The 21,967-nt window shown below is 41.3% G+C and overlaps 2 protein-coding genes across 4 annotated transcripts in view; both read right to left on the bottom strand.

The window, feature by feature from the left end:
* ZNF451 (zinc finger protein 451) overlaps positions 1 to 20,362 on the bottom strand; it is a 103,978-nt gene extending 83,616 nt beyond the window's left edge. Inside the window, exons 1-4 of the mRNA XM_005863324.2 lie at positions 20,318 to 20,362; positions 11,250 to 11,333; positions 10,418 to 10,705; positions 44 to 280 (exon numbers count right to left, since the gene is read on the bottom strand). Of these exons, the coding sequence (XP_005863386.1) occupies positions 44 to 280; positions 10,418 to 10,705; positions 11,250 to 11,333; positions 20,318 to 20,362 (654 nt within the window). The remainder of the gene's footprint in view (positions 1 to 43; positions 281 to 10,417; positions 10,706 to 11,249; positions 11,334 to 20,317) is intronic.
* The window catches only part of BEND6 (BEN domain containing 6), a 54,110-nt gene continuing 48,020 nt past the window's right edge, over positions 15,878 to 21,967 (bottom strand). For all 3 annotated transcript variants that reach the window (XM_005863307.2, XM_005863305.2, XM_005863306.2), the window contains exon 7: positions 15,878 to 17,114. The gene's annotated coding sequence lies outside the window, so the exon portion shown is untranslated. The remainder of the gene's footprint in view (positions 17,115 to 21,967) is intronic.

Here is a 21,967-nt window from a genome sequence, read left to right as displayed (position 1 = left end):
AGCGCCGACGCCGCCGACGCCGCGGGCCAAAGAGGTGCAAAACCGCTTCAGAAGGAGGAGCGGCCGGCTCGGGCCCGCTATCCTCCCGAGCCTCTTTACCACGGTCCCGACCTCCCTTCTCCCGCACCGCACAGGACGCTGGGAATTGTAGTTCTCTCGTCGCACCCGCGGACGCCCGAGCTTCGTTGGAAAAGAGCGGAAAAGGGCCTCCAGGCCCAGCGCATGCGTTTCTCCGCGGTGACGTCACAGCAGTTCCACCGAGCGGTGGGTGGGCTTGGTTCTGTTGAATAGAGATGTGCAGAAGGTTTCGGGTTGGGTTTTGCGTGGTTGTGGAAGTGAAGGTCACTTAAAGGTGGTGATGGGGACGGATGTCTCCGTTTTTCTTTTTTGCAAAAGGCCGGGAACGTGGAGCTTTAGCAGAAGTCTGAGATCAGGAAAGGAATCTGATGTGTTTGACTAGTATATCACTCAAGGGCTCCCCAGCATGTAATACAGCCTGGGAAGAAAATTGAGGACTAGCGCTCCAGGTTAGCATGAAGGAAACGGGCAAAGCTAGAGCCCGGGACCCAATAGGACAGGAAGCTGAGGCCTAGCTAACCTGATCACTAAGCCCCAGACCACGATTTTAAAATGTACGTTTAAAAGGTGTTCATGCCCTGGCCGGTTTGGTTAGAGCTTCGGCCCAAGAACCTAAGTAAGGGTCGCCCGTTGGATTCCTGGACAAGGTCATGTACCTCGGTTCCTGGCTTCTGTGGGAGGCAACCAATCCAAGCGCCTCTCTTACATAGATGTTTTTCTCTCTCTCCCCCCTCCTTCCTTCCACTTTAAAAGCAATGGGAAAATATCCTTGGGTGAGGATTTAACTATATATATATTCTCAATTATTACCTTTGTGAAATAAAATAGTTGACCTTTTTACAACGTTCACACTCAAAAAGCAGTCAATAAAATAATTCACTTATGTTCAACTATGTGTGTTTAATTTTTTCTCACATAACACCTTACAAAAACCTTTTTTTATACATCAACAATTGTCAAAGGTTTTGAAAAGAATTCAAGTTGGAAAGTCTTTTATATCTTCGATTCCTGTTTTTGTCTGTATATATACAAACCTACCATCTGACCACACTTACCTATGCTTGTAATAATTATTGCATAATATTTGCTATTTTCTACTTTCCTCCAAGTGCTTTAGTGTAGTGACTTCAGTTGCTTTTCTACCTAGTCAGTTTGAGAGATTTAGAGGCAAATTGAGAATGAGAAACCCGCCTGTTGTGTTCCACAAAAACTGTATGTAAATATCTAAAACTTTTAAATGTCTGAGCAAAACTTGTATTCAAGTTTCTCCGAATGTGCTGGGAAAAGGTCAGTGGAACATTTACTTTAATGGATGGATTGCAAGTAGGAGGAGTTCATTGATAAAACTCTTGAAAAGAAAGTGTTATGTGGCTAGAGGCCAAAAATTCTCATATCCTTCAATTCAGTTGTTGTCATTCCAAGGATTTATCCTGAGGACATAATTTAATCTGTAAGAAGTTTTATGAAAAATATTTATCACAGGTTAGTTTGTAATAGCAAAAGTTGTAAGACATCTGCCTGTCCAGTGTGGCTCAATGGTTGAGCTTCAATCTATGAACCAGGAAGTCAAGGTTCAATTCCCAGTCAGGGCACACAGCTAGGGTTGCAGGCTCCATCCCCGGTAAGGGGGAGGTGGGGCGGGGTGGCGGGAGGCAGCCAATTAATGATTCTCTCTCACCACTGATGTTTCTATCTCTCTCTCTTTCTTCCTCTCTGAAATCAATAAAAAAAATAATTTTTTTAAATTGCAAGACATCTAAATGTCTGATTGGGGAATGGAATAGTTCAACTGTGTCATGTACTCTATCAACATAACACTGGTATTTTTACCACCATTGAAAATGTTTAGCAAAAATTTCTAAGAGCAGATTTCTCAAAAATGAAACATTCATAATATTATCAGAACCATGTCTAGCTACCAAGCAAACCATGCCTGAAATAAGAAACCTACTTAAATAATAATTTTCTCTGGCTAGCTGGACTATGAGTTTATAAGAAAATCCTTTGAAACCCGTTAACATACTTTTCAGACATGCCTGTAGTTTATTTAGATTGGTGTAACAAAGGAGAACAAACCATAGGCAAAGCTTGGGAGTCTTTCAGTCCTAGGAAATTTAGAAGAGATTGGGTTGGATGCTTTTAAGGTCAGTCTATGAAGTAGGGTACTATTTAGAATGGGAAGCAGCAGAGTTGTTTGCTGATTGGTTCAGGATTCAAAGTGGAGACAACTATGGGGAAATGTTCTTTGTGTGACTGAGGAAATGTTTTTTATGTTTTACTTGGGATGCAGATCCATCGTTTTGCTTTATGAGTTAAGATCTTGAAGTAGCCCATCAATGGGTTTGATAACCAATTTGCTGCTCTTAGATCAACATAATTTACTTCTCTAAGCAACATCATAATAGATTTCCAGATCTCTATATCAGTGGCATTATGTTGATATTCTTCCTTCAACTCATTATGCAACAAAGAAAATAATAGCTTCAACTTTAGTTTTTTTAATATATTTTATTGACTTTTTACAGAGAGGAAGAGAGAGGGATAGAGAGTTAGAAACATCGATGAGAGAGAAACATCGACCAGCTGCCTCCTCCATACCCCCTACTGGGGATGTGCCTGCAACCAAGGTACATGCCCTTGACTGGAATCGAACCTGGGACCTTTCAGTCCACAGGCCGACGCTCTATCCACTCAGCCAAACCGGTTAGGGCTCAACTTTAGTTTTGTTTTTATTAGTTTTCTATAAAACTGTTATCTAAATTAAACAGCTGCTCTCCCATATTGCTGGCATAGCAGGGCTCAACTTTAGTTTTGTTTTTATTAGTTTTCTATTAATTTTCTTGCTGTTCTTGTTGGATGGTTATTTATAGAACCATCTGTCTGAACATTGCACAGCAGCATTTAAGATTCTGGAGACCTGGTTCTTGCAAATTAAATGCATTAATAAAGCTCAAACCCTCATTAATAATCATTATCCAGTATTCATAAATCTCAAAAAAGGGGGGGAGGGGTAATGGCTAGTATAAGCCTGTAACTTAAGGATGATTTGATTTGGGTAAAAGAGTTCATGTATAGCACCAAATCTTATACTTAAGGAAGAGCACAGACAATTCCAAAGCAATTCTATCATTAAGAACCATATTTGGTTTGGATTAAATGCTCTGGTTTTAAAATCTGGCAACTGAAATTATCTCTGTAACAATTTCTGATGAAGTAAGAAGTAGATTTATAGGTATTTATTCCAAAACAGAATATTCTTCTGGGGAGAAGGTGGCTTTTATGGAATCTGTTGTCATCGGCATTTCCTGAGAGTTATGGAATCAGAATGAAGATCCTTTGGTTCTATCTATATATATAAAAGGCTAAGTGCCTGTCTGACCATTTGACCTGAAGCTATGACATGCAATGACCACCAGGGGGCAGACGCTCAACACAGGAGCTGTCGTGCTGCCGTGACTTGGCAGTGGCAGTTCTCGGGTGACGCACCTGGAACCAGAGAGGAGGAAGCCCAATTCTGGGATGTGTTACCTGAGAACTGCCCTCTCTTAAGGATGATTTGATTTGGGTAAAAGAGTTCATGTATAGCACCAAATCTTATACTTAAGGAAGAGCACAGACAATTCCAAAGCAATTCTATCATTAAGAACCATATTTGGTTTGGATTAAATGCTCTGGTTTTAAAATCTGGCAACTGAAATTATCTCTGTAACAATTTCTGATGAAGTAAGAAGTAGATTTATAGGTATTTATTCCAAAACAGAATATTCTTCTGGGGAGAAGGTGGCTTTTATGGAATCTGTTGTCATCGGCATTTCCTGAGAGTTATGGAATCAGAATGAAGATCCTTTGGTTCTATCTATATATATAAAAGGCTAAGTGCCTGTCTGACCATTTGACCTGAAGCTATGACATGCAATGACCACCAGGGGGCAGATGCTCAACACAGAAGCTGCCATGCTGCGGTGACTTGGCAGTTGCGGTTCTCGGGTGACGCACCTGGAACCAGAGAGGAGGAAGCCTGATTCTGGGATGTGTTACTTGAGAACTGCCCTCTTGCAATCCGGGACCCCTCATGGGATGTTGGAAAGCCAGTTTCAGCCCGATCCTCGTAGGCCAGGCCAAGGGACCCCACTCACTCCTCAGACGCCCTTCAAACCACAGCACCGCCCCAGGTGTGGCTGGCCAGGGAGGGACCACGGGAGGTTGGCTCCAGGGTGTGTCCGGCCCATCTCACCCAGTCCCACCCCACCAGCCACCTTCTAATTAATTTCCTTTCAATGTGCACGAATCTGTGCACCAGGACACTAGTAAGAACATAAAAGACTAACTCAGAGGTCTATAATGCAATTTCATTGTTCCTCTCAGGTCTGGAATTCTGTACAAGTGTTGTGCATAAGGAAAATAAACATGTTGAAGCACAGGACAAAAGAGGGTGGCTTATTTCTGTGGTTGGTTCGTAAGCCACTTTTCTCATTAGAGCAAGCTGTATTACTTCCTTCTTTTTTTAAAATATATTTTACTTTAAATATATTTTATTGGTTTTTTTTTACAGAGAGGAAGGGAGAGGGATAGAGTTAGAAACATCGATGAGAGAGAAACATAATCAGCTGCCACTCCCCACTGGGGATGTGCCCGCAACCAAGGTCCATGCCCTTGACCGGAATCGAACCTGGGACCCTCGAGTCTGCAGGCTGACGCTCTATCCACTGAGCCAATCCAGTTAGGCATACTTCCTTCTTTAGAATATGGATATTCTCCCTTCAAGCAATAATGTATTTGCCCTTATTAGAAAACTGAAAACAGTAGTGTTTGGTGCTTTTATTGCACATTTTGAGTAATTTGCAAAATTTCCTACCCCCTTTCTAGAAATATTTGGAAGGTCATCATTCACTGTGTTTGCATTATAGTAATACTATTCCTCCATGTAAGGCTACTGAACAAGAATTCGTATGGTTTGATTTATAGTGGACTACAAGGGTTTTCAAAACACCGTGGACAACCAAAAGTATTAGAACTGGTTTGTATTTATTAAAGAATTAGTCTGTTGCGTAGTGTTAAGGGTGGATATAATTGTAACAATACCGCTGCCAGGTCATATGTTTTCAGATTTATTTAATCTCTTTTGTGCTAATCTATGTGTTAGAATAGTTGTAAATATCTATTTACTAAAGAGTGACTGTGGAGAAATTTAAGGCAGGCATAACTAATATTTGTTTCTTCCCAAAAGCTGGAGAGTGAAAAATCCTAAGCAGAAGACATCTCCATATGATTTCACTTACAGAAAATTGCAATAACATGTTTTATCATATTCCCTATCTATCTTATCTATACAGAGGCATATGTATACATGTTTTTTCTGACTCACTGGAGAGTAATGTGCATGTATCATGCCTCCTTATCCCTTACTATTCAGTGTGTATTTCACAAGAATCATGATTTTCTTTGACATAACCGTAATACTTGTTTACTCTGCTTAATCTGCTATGACAATTTACCATAGACTTGGTGGCTTAAACAATTTATTTCTGAAGCTCTGGAGGCTGAGAAGTCCAAGATGGAGGTGCAGCAGAATGGATACTTGGTGAGGGCAGTTTTCCACGTTTGCAAACAGTCTTCTTGTATCTTCACATGGTGGACAGCAGAGAAGCAAGCTCTCTTGTGTCTTTTTTTATAAAAACATCAATCCCATCATTAGGGCTCCATCCTCATGACCTAAATTACCTCCCAAAGCCCCTCTCTCCAAACACAATCCCATTGGGGGTTGGGGTTTCAACATATAAATTGGGGAAGGAGGTTGACACACACATATGCAGTCCATAACAGTACTATTATCAAAATCTGGAAGTTTAACATTGATTTAGTACTATTTTCTAATCTACAGTCCTTATCACATTTTATCAATTGTCTAGTCCAGGATCACATTAATGCATTGAGTTTATGTCTCCCTATTCTTTAATTTGCAGCAGTTTTTAAGCCTTTGCCTTTTATGATATTGATGTTTTTGAAGTACTAAGGCCAATTATTTTATATAATATTCCTCAATTTTGGTTTGTCAGAGTTTTTTCTCATTATATTCAAATTGTGCATTATCAGACAAAATACTGACATTAAGTGTTTGAGATGATGATCATATCTAGAAGCACATGAAGGCTATCTGCCCCTCATTGAGGATATTCATTTTTTAAGTTTTATTTTTCAATTATAGTTTATATTCAACATTATTTAGTATTAGTTTCAGGTGCACAGCATGGTGTTTAGATAATCATATACTTCACAAAGTGTTCCCCCTGATATTTACAGTATCCACCTGGCACCATACATAGTTAACACAATATTATTGACTATATCCCCTATGCTGTAATTTACATCCCCATAACTATTTTGTAACTATCAATCTGTAGTTCTCAATCCCTTCACCTTTTACACCCAGTCCCAACACCCCTCCCCTCTGGCAACCATCACTGAGGATATTAATTGTAACCATCTGATCAAGGTATCATCCAGTATCATCACTATGCAGTTTTTGCCCTTACAATTAATAAGCAATCTGTGGGAATATACTTTCACCACCATGCAAAAACATCATGCTCCTCATGAAACTTATTTCCTTATGTAAAGTATAATCTAATGATTTGTTTATTTTTTTTTTGGTTAATCTTCACCCAAGGATATTTTCCCCATTGCTTTTCAGAGAGAGTGGAAGGAAGGGAGAAAGAAAGAGAGAGGATGAGAGACAGACAGAGAGAAACATTGATGTGAGAGACACCATTTGTTAGGGGAAGAAATAGAATATTGGAGACTAGCTGTAATTATAAGAAATATTAATCATACTCTGTTAACCGTGATTGTTCTGTTCTGATTAAAGAAACCGCATTCTTTTTTAAAAATATATTTTTATTGATTTCAGAGAGGAATGGAGAGTGAGGAGATAAAAACATCAATGATGAGAAAGAGTCATCCATCGCTGCCCCACACTGGGGATCAAGCCGGCAACCTGACCGAGAATCAAACCATAACCTCCCAGTTCCTAGACCTACACTCAACCACTGAGCCAGGCCGGCTGGGCTAAAGGAAGCACATTCTAACCTGGCTGAGAGTTGTACGCCTCCCCCGACTCCTTGTACCTGGCTTGGAACTAGGAGTCAACCTTGGACTGTGGTCCATTCTCATCCCAGACCTGCCTATTATCATGAAAAGATTAACAACCTAGTTGCCCCAGCAATGGAGTCCTTCCCCAGGCTCACTGCCTGTACCCTGTAACCATTATACCCATTCTTATTCCTTTGCCTACTTCCCCATTGCTGTAATACCCATTTTGCATACCCATTCTTATTCCTTTTGCCTACTTCCACATGTACTCTTTGTCCTATCCAATATAAGAGTGGTTTATGGGGGTGTAGAACAGGTTTTCGTGGATACCCATATTGCTGGCATTATATGCTCAAATATAATCCAACCACTGCTTAATTGGCTCAAGTAGTGGCAGCCCAGACCCACTGGTTGTCTGGTTACAATATCAGGGGTTCCAATAGCTTTTCTTGTGGGTCTACTTTATCTACCAAGAAACTTATAATACTTGTCTTAGATGTAGTTTACCCATGCTATATATGTATGTTCTCATTGTTTTTGTTTTCTTTTGGGATAATTTTACACTCACATGCAGTTGTAAAAAATAGTACAGAGGCCCTAGCTAGTTTGGCTCAGTGGATAGAGCATCGGCCTGCGGACTGAAAGGTCCCAGGTTCGATTCCGTTCAAGGGCACATGCCTGGGTTGCGGGCTCGATCCCCAGTGTGAGGCGTGCAGGAGGCAGCCCATCAATGATTCTCTCTTATCATTGATGTTTCTACCTCTCTCTCCCTCTCCCTTCCTCTCTGAAATCAATAAAAATGTATTTTTAAAAATAGTGTTGTAATGTACCCTGCGAATCACAGAAGGACGACTCAAGAAGTCGAATTAAAGAGTCACATTTATTGCAATCCGGGACTATGAGGGGCCATTCCCCAAATCTCATAGTAACAAGATGGTCGCAGCTCCAAGGTTATATAGGCAAAAAATCACAAAGGTATTGATTACATTCCAGGGTTTATAAGGAGGAACCTGGTTCGAAAAAAAGCAGTTTACAGAAGCAGAAACAGCATGTTACCTAAATTACAGTTTTGGGTCTAGAGCCCTCTGACCTTGGGATAAGTGTGCTGTCCTTCCCAGGTAAAGGAAAATGTGCTTTCTAAGACCAGTATGACCACAACCCATGGGATATTCACATTACAATCAATAAGGCATTTAATCGAATGGGATGATTTATATAATTCAGAAAACCAAAATAACCTGTCCATTGTTAAACAAAGCAAATAGGTACATAAGCCAAACAGCAGGGTTAAAGTTCAACTATAATTTCTACCTGAGATGGTTGCTACCATACTTCAATAGTACAGAATACTTCTGTTATAATAGCAAGAGGAGCTATGCTGACCTGCTCCTAAGTGAAACTGGTGAAAATTGCATTAAAAAACAACAACATTTAATACATATAGAAGTGGTACTAAGGACAAACAGCAAATAAAATATCTATTCAAGAAAAATCAGAAAATTCTGCAACAAAGGCAAGAGTATTTGAACAAAGACAACTTCCTATCACCCCGCTACCAGCTCAAATCTTCGACCCTCTATTTGGAAACAAAATTAAATATACAAGCTGAATATACAAATCTCTGGGTGCAAGAACACAAAAGACTGCCATATTTAAAATAAAATTTAAATAAAGGCTTTTGAACTCAGCTGAACACAAGCTGATATATTAACTCAGTCAGAACTTGCAATATAATTTTTTAGTCCTCAAGTATTAACTAAACATATAACTATTTTTTCAACCTTAATTTTGTAGATTCCTTCTGTTTCTCAAGGCACACAGATCATAAACACGTGTGTCACTCCTAATTATAGATACATAAAACACCACCAAAATCATAGTGTCCCATTCATTTGTCAATATAAAAGAAATTATTTTTCCTAAAGACCTATAAAATCCTCTCTTTAAATGTTTTTCAGTACAAAAACAGACATGTGGCTGTTCACTTTCTAAAGCTACATCATTTACTCCTCACCACAGAGGAGGCCAAGTCAGCATACAAACCCTCGTGGTACCGTAGTAATGGGGAAGAATGTCAAGGAAATGGCCTTGTAAAAAGAATTTCTATACAATCCCTATGAGAACAACAAACAACATTAACAACACAATGTTTAGGGAGAAAAATATTTTTTATTTAAAGAACAAATGATTTACGACATTACTCTGAACATAGAGTGACTAAAACACACACACACACACACACACACACACACACACACACACACACACACATTATACAGGCATTCATTTTTAAAGTATGCACCTTTAACAGCAAACCTCAACTCATCACAGAAATTAGAATGGTTTGGAGAAGTGATTTTAGCGAACTAAATTATCTCTTTAAACATAGACTTTGTAATGATTTAAGTTTTTGGTGAAAATCATACCAAAATGAAACATAACATCCCCGTATGTTTTCAAAAGCAATTACAAAGTATGCTGACTTGTTTACCCGTGTATTTGTGCCAAATGCAGATTCATAGGCATCCCCTTCAAATTCTGATTCAATATATCTGGAGTGGGGTCCAGGCTCCATCCCCAGCCCTGGTCCTGGCGTGCGCAGAAGGCAACATTTATATTTATGAATGCTTGAAAACTACTGTCCCAAAGGGATCTTCATTATGAACATCAATTGTACTATTGAGGAGATCAAAACGGAGGGCTCGGCAATCAGGGACAGGACTAGGAAGGAGGGGGTGGAGATGGAGTGGAGTGCTGTAGATAAGGGCAGAATGCAGTCTGCTGACTGTATCACAAGACAAACAAAAGGACCTAGAACAGTGATGGCAAACCTATGACATGCGTGTCAGAGGTGACACGCGAACTCATTTTTTTGGTTGATTTTTCTTTGTTAAATGGCAATTAAATATATAAAATAAATATTAAAAATATAAGTCTTTGTTTTACTATGGTTGCAGATATCAAAAAATTTCTATACGTGATACGGCACCAGAGTTAAGTTAGGGTTTTTCAAAATGCTGGCACGCCGAGCTCAAAAGGTTCGCCATCACTGACCTAGAACTAGACCCAGGTAGGCAGGAGTTGCTAAGGAGGGGAGAGGGGGGTGTAACTAGACGCTTAGGTGGGAACAGTGATGTCATCTTGGACCTGAAGTGGCAGTCCTCAATCAGGTCCTTGAGCTTTGAAATGATTGGATATTGTGCAGGATTCTTTAAAGGACCGATCAGAAGCCAGCAGAGCACATACCTACCACTAGACTAGGAAGCTTCAGCGTAACCCACTTTGGGCCCTCTTCCTGCTGCCCCTTCCTGCAACCAACTTGGACCACCACATTTTGGGTTTCACTATGCTGTAACATCGTGACCTCAGAGATCAGTGACACCTTCAAGCTATCTGCCTCCACGTTAGGAAGCTCAGGTTTTGAGTTCTTACAACCCTTCTTGTTTTCAACATCCTTCCTCATCATTAGCTGTTCCTTCTCCTTCACCTGTATGCCATCTCCTAGAAGATATTCTCTTTTGTTGTTGTTATTGGTTACCTAAGGATATTTCCCATTGATTTTCAGAAAGAGTGGAAGGAAGGAGGAGAGAAACATCGATGTGAGAGAGACATGGATTGGTTCCCTTCCGCAGGTGCCAGGACCACGGCCAGGGATGGAGCCTGCAATGAGGTGTGTGCCCTTGACCAGAATCATACCTGGAACCCTTCAGTCCATGGGCCCACGCTCAATCCACTGAGCCAAACCGGTTAGGGCTAGAAGGTACTCTAGACCCATTTCAATACACAGTCTTAAGAAACCAGAACATTGCTCAGCCTTAGTATAAAATGGCCCTACTTGAAGGCATGAGAAGAGTGATTAAGTGTACAACATGTCCTTCGGCCAGCAGTCTTTGTGATGGCCACGGTGGTTGCTCAGAGACCTCTTTTGGTCAATTTCCTAACCCTCTGCTCCACACTGTCTAGTACCCATCAGACATGCATACATATTTGTTGGATGATGAATGAACAGGTGAGGTGTAGTCACATAACTGCTTACCACGCAGTCATCGACTTTACGAAAAACCCGAACTGTTGCTACTTACACTCACAAACTGAATGTCATCTTCATTTTCATCCGTTGTGGACTCAGATGCCCCAGGCCCTGCTGGAGGGACAGATTTTATCATCTACAGAAATAAGCCAACACACGTCTGACAGCGAAAACCTGCTAAGAGCCCCTCGGGATTCCCCCACCAGCTCAAGAATGAGGGATGCAGGCTCCCTGCTGAGGAGCAAGCATTGCACGGAGCAGCGGCAACAAGGAGCTCAGTCGGGGCTGGTGCCGAGGCCAGGGCGCCCGGGGCGTCCGAGCACCAGGCTTCAGTCAACAAAACACAGAACCCTTAGGGGTCCCCTACTCGCCTTGGGCCCTGGATCTCCCGTTTCTCAAAGACTTGCGAAACCGTTCAGAAGGAGGAGCGCCCACCTCTAGCCCGCTTTTCTCCCGAGCCTCCTATAGTCCCGACCTTCCTCTCCTCCCCCCACCCCCGCACCGCGCAGCACGCTGGGAATTGTAGTTCTCGTCGCACCGAGACCGCTCCACGTGTGTTTGAAGATGGGACGAGGACGCTGAGCTATGGCGCTTGTGTTTCTCTAGAGTCTTCTAGGCTGTTATTCTACCAAAAGAGATAATAGGAGGCCTTTCTCTTTCAATCTCTCTTATTTTTACAGTCAAATATTGGTGTAGATAATAGATCAATGGTGTTCAAATGCTTTTTCTTGCTTTACTCAAACATTACTTTCTTAAAATAGTGGCCAACCTTTTTCCTCTTCATTATTTACAAACGACTGTGAACAGAGAAAATGGATGAAAACAAATGTTAACTGAGAACATTTTTTCAAAAATTTTTCTGCTAGCCCTATCAGCCTGGGATCACTTGTAGTGTGACAAATCTATAGCCCCCGCAAATCATAATGATTTTGACCCAGGCCTACAATGAGTGAGGTCATACAACAGAGGAAGCGTGAGGCATGTCACCATTCAAAGGAATGGTTTTATTAGAAGATGTTAATGAAGACTAAAGGTAAGTGAAATTTAAGTGAAACAGTGTTTGGTAGGTTCAAAGCCAATGAAGGCTGTGTGAGTTTAAATCAGGTCTGGACCGCAGTGTGGACCTATGGTCCTATTAACTTGGAAAGTACAAAGTGAACATTGATTCTAAATATACAAAGTGAACATTGATTCTAAATATTGTGCCCAGATACTAATCTGTAGCCCTGAACTGGGTTTGGGATTTGAGGCTGGTTCTGTGTGCCAAGATGAGGAGCCAAGGGAGAGAGAGTACTGTTACGGATACATTTTTGAACAACAAAGTGTCTGATATTTTATGATTTCAGAGAACAAAGTTTCTTATTGAGTATGAAAGCAGTAGTCGCCAAAGTCACTTTCGCTCTACAAGTGCAGAATTTCTTTGGAAGAAATATCTCTTAATTTTCCAGCTGACTTCATCCATATCTAATATGTGAGCCCAGCATATATTTACCTTTTCAGCGGCCTGTTTTTGCTGGTCTAAATGAAAACATGGCATGTGATTACTTATGTTTGTAGCTAGTACTAGCTGAATCTGTTATTTTTTTTGCATTTCCACAAAGCACACTAAAACTACAGTTGCATTTATATCAACTGAATTGGGGACTTTTCCTTATTGCTTGGAAAACAAGCAGTAAATATGTGGCTAGAGCCCAAATACACTCACTGCATTCAATTCAGTAATCATTGCAAGAACAGTCATTTTCATTTTAGATGTCCTAATAGGTGTATTAGTGATACCACATTGTAGTTTTAATTTGCATTAGCTTAATTACTAACGTTGACCTTTTATGTGTTTATTTACCATCCATAATATCTTCATTGATTGTATCTGTTAATATTGTATGACCATTATTTTAAATGGGTTATTTATTTTCTTATTATTGAATTTTGAGATTTATTTATTCTGGATACAAGTCGTTAACATGATGTGTGACTTGCGAATATTTTCTCCTGGGCTATAGCTTGTCTTTTCATTTTCTTAAAATTGTCTTTCAAAGAGAAGTTCTTACATTTAATGAAGTCTAATTTATCAGTTTTTACTTTATTGGATCATATATCTAAGAAGTCTTTGCCTAAGCAAAGTTACAAATATGTTCTCCTTTGTTTTCTACTAGAAATTTTAGAATTAGGTTTTAATTTTAGGTCCATTTTTTAATTCATTTTTGTATATAGTATGAGGTATGGATTGAAGTTCATGCTTTTCCATATGGATATAGAATTGTTCCAGCACCACCTGTTGAAAAGACTATCCTTTCTCCTCTTAATTACCTTTGCATCTTTCTCAAATACTAGTTGTCCATATATGTGTGGGCCTATTTCTGAAATTTCTATTATGTTCAATTGATGGGTTTATCTATCTTCACACCACTACCACACTGTCTTGATTGCTGTGGCTATGCAATACGTCTCAAAATCAGGTAGTGTTAGAATTGTGCACCTGAAACCTGAATAATTTTGTTTACCTGTGTCACCCCAATACATTCAATAAAAAATAAAAATAAAATTTGTACCTTTGGACCAACATCTTTCCAATTCCCCCATCCCCACAGCCCCTGCTAAGAAGCATTCTACTCTCTATTGCCATGAGTTCAATTATTTTAGATTCCACATTTGAGATTATGCAGTATTTGTTTTTCTATGTCTGGCTTATTTCACTTAGCATAATGTCCTCCAGGTTCATCCACGTTGCTGTAAATGGCAGGATTTCATTCTCTTTTTAAGGTAGAATAATATTCCAACACATTGTCTTTATCCAGTCATCTGGCGACAGACACTTAGGTTGTTTCCATGTCTTGGCTATTGTGAATAATGATGCAGTGAACATAGGAATATAAATGTTTTCTTAAGAAACTGATTCATTTCCTTCCCAAATATAGCCAGAAGTGGGATTGCTGTATCATGTGTTAGTTCTATTTTTAATTTTTTGAGGAACTTTCCATACTGTTTTCTATAATGACTATACCAATTTACATTCCCACATACAGTGCAGAGGGTTCCCTTTTCTCCACATCCTGGTCAACACTGGTCATCTTTTGAATTTTTGATAATAGTCATCTTATCAGGTGTGAGGTGATAGCTCATTGTGGTTTTGATTTGCAGATCCCTGATGATTAATGATGTTGAGCAACTTTTCATGTAACTGTTGGCCATTTGTATGTCTTTAGCAAAATGTCTATTCAGGTGTTTTGCTTATTTTTAAAAAATATGTTTTTTATTGACTTTAGAGAGAGAGAGAAAGGGAGAGAGAGAGAGACAGACAGATAGACAGACAGACAGACATTGATGTGAGAGAGAAACACTGATCGGTTGCCTCCTGTAGGTGCCCACCAGGGATCTAACCTGCAACCTAGGTATGTGCCTTGACCGGGAATTAAACCCACCACCTTTTGGTGTACAGGACGACGCTCCAACCAATTAAGCCACCCGGCCAGGCCTGTATTTTTGCATCTTATTCCCATTTTTACTTTTTTATTTATCTGGAACTCTCTTTTTTTAAATTCTCCTTTCTTTATTGATTAAGGTATTACATATGCGTCCTTATTCCCCCATTGCTCCCCTCCCCCACTCATGCCCCCACTCTCCTGTAGTCTGTGTCCATTGGTTAGGCTTATATGCATGCATACAAGTCCTTTGGTTGATCTCTCCCCCTTACCCCCACCCTCCCCTACCTTCCCTCTGAGGTTTGACGGTCTGATCAATGCTTCTCTGTCTCTGGTTCTGTTTTTGTTCATCAGTTTATAATCTGGAACTCTTTATGAAATATGGTTTGAAGTAGAAATATAACAATTTTCATTCATCAATTGTCTGTGTCATTTATTGAATAAACCTCCCTTTCCCTACTTATTAAAGGTTCTACTTTAATCATATTCTAAATTCTTATATATGTGAATACATAGTATGTACCTTACACATATATGAATATCAATTGCTTTCTGGTCACTCTTCAGTTTCATTAGTTTTCTTAATTTGTAACTAATTTAAAACCAATATATGAAGCTGAATTAAAAACCATGCATATCTTCTATTAGCCATACAAATATCAACATATCTCAAATTCCTTTAAAGAAGGACCATTGACATTTCAGTTGAATAATATAGTTATGTTTTGCAAAGGAAATTTTATTTACACTTAGTAGGCAAAACTTATGTTACAAAGTATTTTTTAAGGAAATAACATAGATAATATAAGGACATTGTGTAAATATCCTACACAGAACGAATATTTATTATGGATATTGTCTGTTTATTCTGCATAGCAGGGCTCTTTATTTTTTAAAATATATTTTTATTAATTTCAGAGATGAAGGAAGAGAGAGAGAGAGAGAGAGAGAGATCAATGATGAGAGAGAAACACTGATCGGCTGCCTCCTGCACATCCCACACAGGGGATCAAGCCCGCAACCCAGCATGTGCCCTGACCAGGAATCAAACCGTGACCTCCTGGTTCATAGGTCGACACTCAACCACTGAGCCACATGGGCCGGGCATGAGGGCTCTTTAGAGGACAAACCAGCTAGAGCCACACAGCCCAACTGTAATGGTAGTGCCTCAATGTGTGGGTAAAAGAAGCCATCAATCTAGAAAGGGATTTCCCTCCCCCCTGGATTTTATACATTAATAAGAAACAAGCAAATACTGTTTATGTTTTCAATGGGATTTATTTATTTTTAAGTAAAAGTAGCAAATGTTAACATAAGTTATTTCCTTAGGAAGAGTCATTTTATACAACTACATAGTTATCGAGCAACATTTATGGAATGTTCCCTGGGTCTTCAGTTCTGAACTGTCTATTATATGCATCGTTTTTCACAAGTTTATGCATAACCTTGTGCACTTGAAGAAGCATGGCGTAGCGATGCAGAGCTGTCACCTGACAACCTGACATCAAAGGAGAAGCCTCTTGAGGAAGAATGTTTTACCTTTCAATAATTTGCAAAATGGTATTTTTCTTTTTGTGTGATTATCAACCCCATATGATTTTGTTTAATTATTTTTTCTTCTGATGTTATGAAAACAAACCAGTTAAAACTAAGCAATGTACTAATATAACCAAATACATAGGATATTATGTCTTACATAGGCCATTTTAGATGACATTGGTGTTTTATATTGCATATCTGCATTTATAGTTCCGGGCCATAAAAAGTTAGAGGCATGTGAACAAACATAAAAGATTTTTCTGAAAGTTGATGCATTGTTTAACAATTACAGATTTTTGGGTTTATCTCCTTTTTAGGAGTACAACGAAACAGTTTCATATTAAAATAAAAGATCTTGCTGCTCTCATTTTTAAAAATTTCTATTATGTATATTTTAAGTAACAGACTTATCTTGTAATTTTATTGCTCAAACACTATGACTCGGTTAGATAGGCTTATCAGATTTTAGGCTGACTCTGCTGCTCTCCTACTTGTGAACAGTGATTATTTCCCTGTACTTTCCCACACATGTGCTCATGCTAAAGATCCGAAAACCAACATGGAGAGTGACTGGTAATAATGTACAGCAATTGATGAGGGCAATGACAAATTTTAAGGGTTGATGTTTTTTGTTGTGATAAGAGCTCTGACTATCCTGTTAAGTTAGCTGTACAGAGAAGATTTTGGGACAGAAAAAGGCAAGAAACCATAATGCATGCTTATTTAACTGCTAGAAATTCTCTAGTTTGATGCATCGTGGATATTTAGGGTGGAATCTACATGCAACTTCTTCAGCAAGCTTGTTGCTCCATCAGGAGAGTCCATCGATGTCACAGATGTCTCAGCCTGTCCCTGCACCTGTCCCTCTGTGCTCACCAGGGAGGTTGCAGATTCTCCAACAAAATCCAACGTTACATTTAAAACTGGAGGTGCTTTATTTCAGATACGTATAGTACCTATAAAGGACACATTTCAAAAAACAGAGCAAATCTATTTTAGAATTCTTATAGTATTTTAACAGGGGCAGTAGTTTTTGTGTGTGTGTCTATTACAAATTTTGACATAAATTTTTAATAAACATACAGATCAAAATACCATAAAAATGGTCAGCCTTTAAATTCTACAAACCTCTCCCAAGGAGGTTCTATCCCATCACCTCAATTGGGAAACTTGAGAAGGGACCAGCCCCAGGCCCCTGCAATAATAGGGGCATCAACCCTCAACCCCTTTGCAAATTTCAATCAGTCAGTGACCTCTTCAGGGCAACCCCAGGCAGTGCAGGATTGGACCTTCATTCCACCACCCACGCAATACTAACCCCAGACTCGCCCTTAGCAACCATTCCTACAGGAGTGTCTGGGCCGCTGCCTGAGGGAAGTGTAGTTTAATATTAGGACAGAGCTCCACCTCGTTACAGGGGATCATAGTCAATTGCAACAGGTTCCCTTTACCTTATACACGGACTCTCAATATATAGTTAAATTATTTCCTCATATTGAGACCGCCTCTCTCCCACAAGGAAGAACAGCCATTTTCTCTTTGTTAACTCAACTACAAACTTACATTCATAAACGACTATAGGTAACTTCCCAGGACAAATTTTACATCATTTGCCAAGATCACCTATATTGCAATTTCTCTCCCTACATCCGTTTATATTTCCTATTAAATGTTCAAAAGAGCCATTATCACCTCCTGCCTCCTTAGTATTCACAGATGGCTCCTCTAATGGTAAGGCAGTAACAATCATTGACTCAATAACCCATGTTCAACAAACCCTAGAGACGTCAGCTCAGAGAACAGAGCTTTTGGCAGTCATTTATGCTTTTGAACAATTGCAACAGGTTCCCTTTAACTTGTACACTGACTCTCAATATATAGTTAAATTATTTCCTCATATTGAGACCGCCTCTCTCCCACAAGGAAGAACAGCCATTTTCTCTTTGTTAACTCAGCTACAAACTTACATTCATAAACGAGAAAAGGCTTTCTATATTGGACATATTAGAGCTCATTCCTGCCTACCAGGACCCTTAAGCGAAGGAAATTATCAGGCGGATCTACTAACTCGCCCAGTAGTTTGTACAGCTCTAGAAGAAGCCCGGCGGTCTCATGCCATTCACCATCAAAATGCTTCTGCTCTCCGTCTATATTATCGCATATCTAGAGAAGCTGCTCGAAGTATTGTGCGTGACTGCGGCCATTGTCCTACTCATTTTCCTAGCCCTGCTACTGGAGTTAATCCAAGAGGACTTAGACCCTGTGACTTATGGCAGATGGATATTACTCATGTCCCATCTTTTGGCAAACTTTGCTATGTGCATGTTTGTATTGATACCTTTTCTCATGTTATCCTTGCTTCTGCACGTACAGGAGAAGCCTTTAAAGATGTAAGTCAACATTTATTCCAATGTTTTTCCTACCTAGGAATACCAAGGGCACTTAAAACAGACAATGGGCCTGCCTATACCTCTAGAGCTTTTAAAAACTTATGCTCTACATTCGGCATCGCACATACTACAGGAATACCCTACAATCCTCAAGGCCAAGCAATAGTAGAAAGGGCTCACCAAACTTTAAAAACACAAATTAAAAAATTACAAGAAAATGAGTTTAAATATTCCTCTCCTCATCATGTTCTACAACATACTCTGTTTGTAATTAATATATTAAATGTAGATTCTGAGGGAAATTCCCCGATATACAGACATTGGAACCCTGATCTAACTAAACCTAAAGCTCTCGTCAAATGGAGAGACTTGCTTGCACGAGCCTGGAAGGGACCTGATGTACTTTTAGCCTGGGGGGGAGGGTATGCTTGTCTATTTCCACAGGATGCAGACTCACCTGTGTGGATTCCAGACTGTCTAGTCTGACCTCATGTCACACCGCCCTCTGCCTCTGCCTCATCTTCCTCCCCCCATATCATCCATATCAGCCGACCCAGAGGGCACAGCTGCCTCCTCCCAGGACACCGACACCACCATCAAGCACAGCCCTGATGGACCCGTTGATCCAGCCCTTCAACGTGCTGACGCTTCGGGAAGCCCGTCGCCAGCGATGCCGCCCGCTAGCCAGATCAACAAGGACAACCAAACCACCGACTTTAGGACAGCTGAAATCCCATGACTGAAGAGGCCAGCAACCTTCTACAGGAACAAGGCTCCGTGTGCACGTCATCCACTATGTTTATAGTTATGCTCGCTATCATTGCTTGTCAGTCTTCTTCCGAGTCTTAAACAACCCAATCCGAGAGGTGGCTGCTGATTTACACATGTTATCATTACGCTTTTTGTTGCCGTGTCATACACATGGAAAATGTAGCTATTTCCATCTGTGATGTATCCCTGTGTTTGGCCTCACAGGGACCGTCTCAGCCTCACAGGGACCGTCTCAGCCTTACAGGGACTGTCTCAGCCTCACAGGGGCCATCTCAGCCTCACAGGGACAGCCTCACAGGGGCCGTTTCAGCCGCACAGGGTCCGTCTCAGCCTCACAGTGTCCGTCTCACCCTCACAGAGGCCGTCTCAGCCTCACAGTGTCTGTCTCAACCTCGCAGGGGCCAACTCAGCTTCGCAGGGGCCGTCTCAGCATTGCAGGGGCCGTCTCAGCCTCACAGGGGGTGCTGCATCCCATGTTGGGAGTGAAGGTGCGAGACAGAAGCTCCTCTCGCTGTCTCTCCTGCTGCTTCCTTGCATATCGCCAATGCTGGAAGTTTCTGAGAGCAGTCTGCAGGTGCTGGACATCATACTTTAACTGGTCAACATGAAGTTTGGCATTCTGTCTTTTGTTGGGCGGCTCCTTTCTTGCTGGCTGAATATCTGGTATGCTTGCTTGGATTTTGTTTTCTACTAAGTGCACAGACTGCTTGTCTGCCGTCTCCCGGCGTCCCATGTGAGACTGGATCTGGTGGACCTGTTTGTGCGTTTGCTGATACAGCGGTTCCATGTTGCCGGCCCAGCCGGGTCCGGTTCCGGCTTCCTCTGAACCTGATTCTGCTTCTTGAGTGTCCCTTATGGGTGCGAAAAGTTGAAATCTGCAGTTTGTTGGGTTAAGCTGCAAAAGTGCAGGTGGTTCCTTTTGTGCCACTGGCACAGCATGGGCGGGGATGTATATTGAGTAGGGCGGGGTCTCAGGGAATCACCAGGGTGGAGCAAACAGCAATGGCATCTCCTCGACTCCTTGCCACTTCACGACTCTGCATCTCTGCGTCCCCGAGTGCCGGCCTTGCTTTTCGACCCGCTGCAAGGCCGTCCCGCCTCTCCCCGTAAGGGTCTGGGACCTCAGAATCCCGCCCCAAACAAGCTCCGTGGATTCAAGAGTTTGTAACCCCTTTCGATTGAAAAAAGCCATGCATCCAGTTGCAGCCTGCCTGGCGCGCGACTCCGTATCTCTGTTCTTGGCGCCTCTGCATATCCTACTCAGTCTCAATGCTCTTCTTTCTTTCCTTCCAGTTGTAGAACTTCCACTGGGACAGCTTTCCCATGGTTCTGAATGATAGCTGTTTTGTCTTATAGTTGGTATTTTCAATGTTGTTGTGGGAGGCAGCATGCACAGGTCTGTACCTTATGCCGCCATTTTGGTTCCCGGCATACTGTTCTTAATATGTTTGCTCCCCTACTTAGCACTATGTGTTTACACCAAGGTCACCTCTCCGAGAAAGGTTGTTTCCCCAGGTGGGGATTTTTCCCTGGAGTTAGGGATTAACAGGACTAAGGAAGGGAATAAATCAGTAAAACCCCTTAACTAAGTGCCAGGCGGGTAGTCAATCACTTTAACTACGAACAATCACGCTTAAGCTACATAATCTTTACTTAGGATAATCTCCTTCAGTTACTTCCTTGTAGCTTAACAGAACAATAGAGTAGTGACCTTGGAATGGAGATAACAAATGCCCTAACCTTTGGAATAGAATGGATAGGATTAAAATCAACTGGTATAAATACAGATGTAACAGGAGAATAAAGACAGAACCTGGCTGGAGAACCTGACTAGAGAACCTGGCTAGGCTGCTGATCAACTGAACACTGTCTCCGTGTCATTCCTTCTTCGCCAACTCTGTCCACACCTTTGGGAACCCCTGGACCTGCTGGGGTTGGACCCCAACATTCTTCCTCTTCTCTGACGTGCTCCTCATGGCCAAGCCTTGGCCCGCATTGCATCTGCTGCAGGGTGGCACCTTCACCTGCCAGGCCCTCCACCAATGGCCCAGTGTCCACTCCACAGGGCCTTTGGCCACTCATGAGGCCCTTGTGGTGGGCTGCTCAGCCAGTCCTCTCCCCGTGAGAGAGCTACTTTTCTATCCACACACCAGGAGGAGCTGTTGCGCTGCAACCACAGTCTCACTTTGGCCATCAGCCCCCAGAAGGAGAATCTTACAAATTCCAGAACTCAGGATACTTCAGGTATAGGTCAGGGTCAGGAGTACAAAGCAACCCTCTTCAGTACTGAATAAAACACAGAACCCATCATGGTTTGAGAGGGGCCACTTTGTGCTCGCCTGGGACTGAGCCACACGGGTTATCCGGCCAGCTCTCACGGGTCAGGAAACCAGGTCTGACCCCATTGAACCTCCACTGAACCGGTCCCTCCAGCACAGACAGAGCATTTGGGACTGATAAGCTCCATGCGGTGTCTATGGCCAGTCGTTTATCAAGGTTGCAGCTTTGCAAACATGGCCATTTTTATGTTGTATGTAGTTTCTATAATTTATTTGCCCCCTGGATTTTAGTACAGTGTCGTGTGTGTGTTTAAAAGTCTCTCCCCATCCCTCCTCCCACCTACTACCTCCCCCCCCCCCAAAAAAAGA

The sequence above is a fragment of the Myotis brandtii genome, unplaced genomic scaffold, assembly GCF_000412655.1.
Source record: "Myotis brandtii unplaced genomic scaffold, ASM41265v1 scaffold176, whole genome shotgun sequence".
NCBI classification, from domain to species: Eukaryota; Metazoa; Chordata; class Mammalia; order Chiroptera; family Vespertilionidae; genus Myotis; species Myotis brandtii.
Note: the sequence above shows the minus strand (reverse complement) of the source record. Positions and strands in the feature narration are given on the sequence as shown.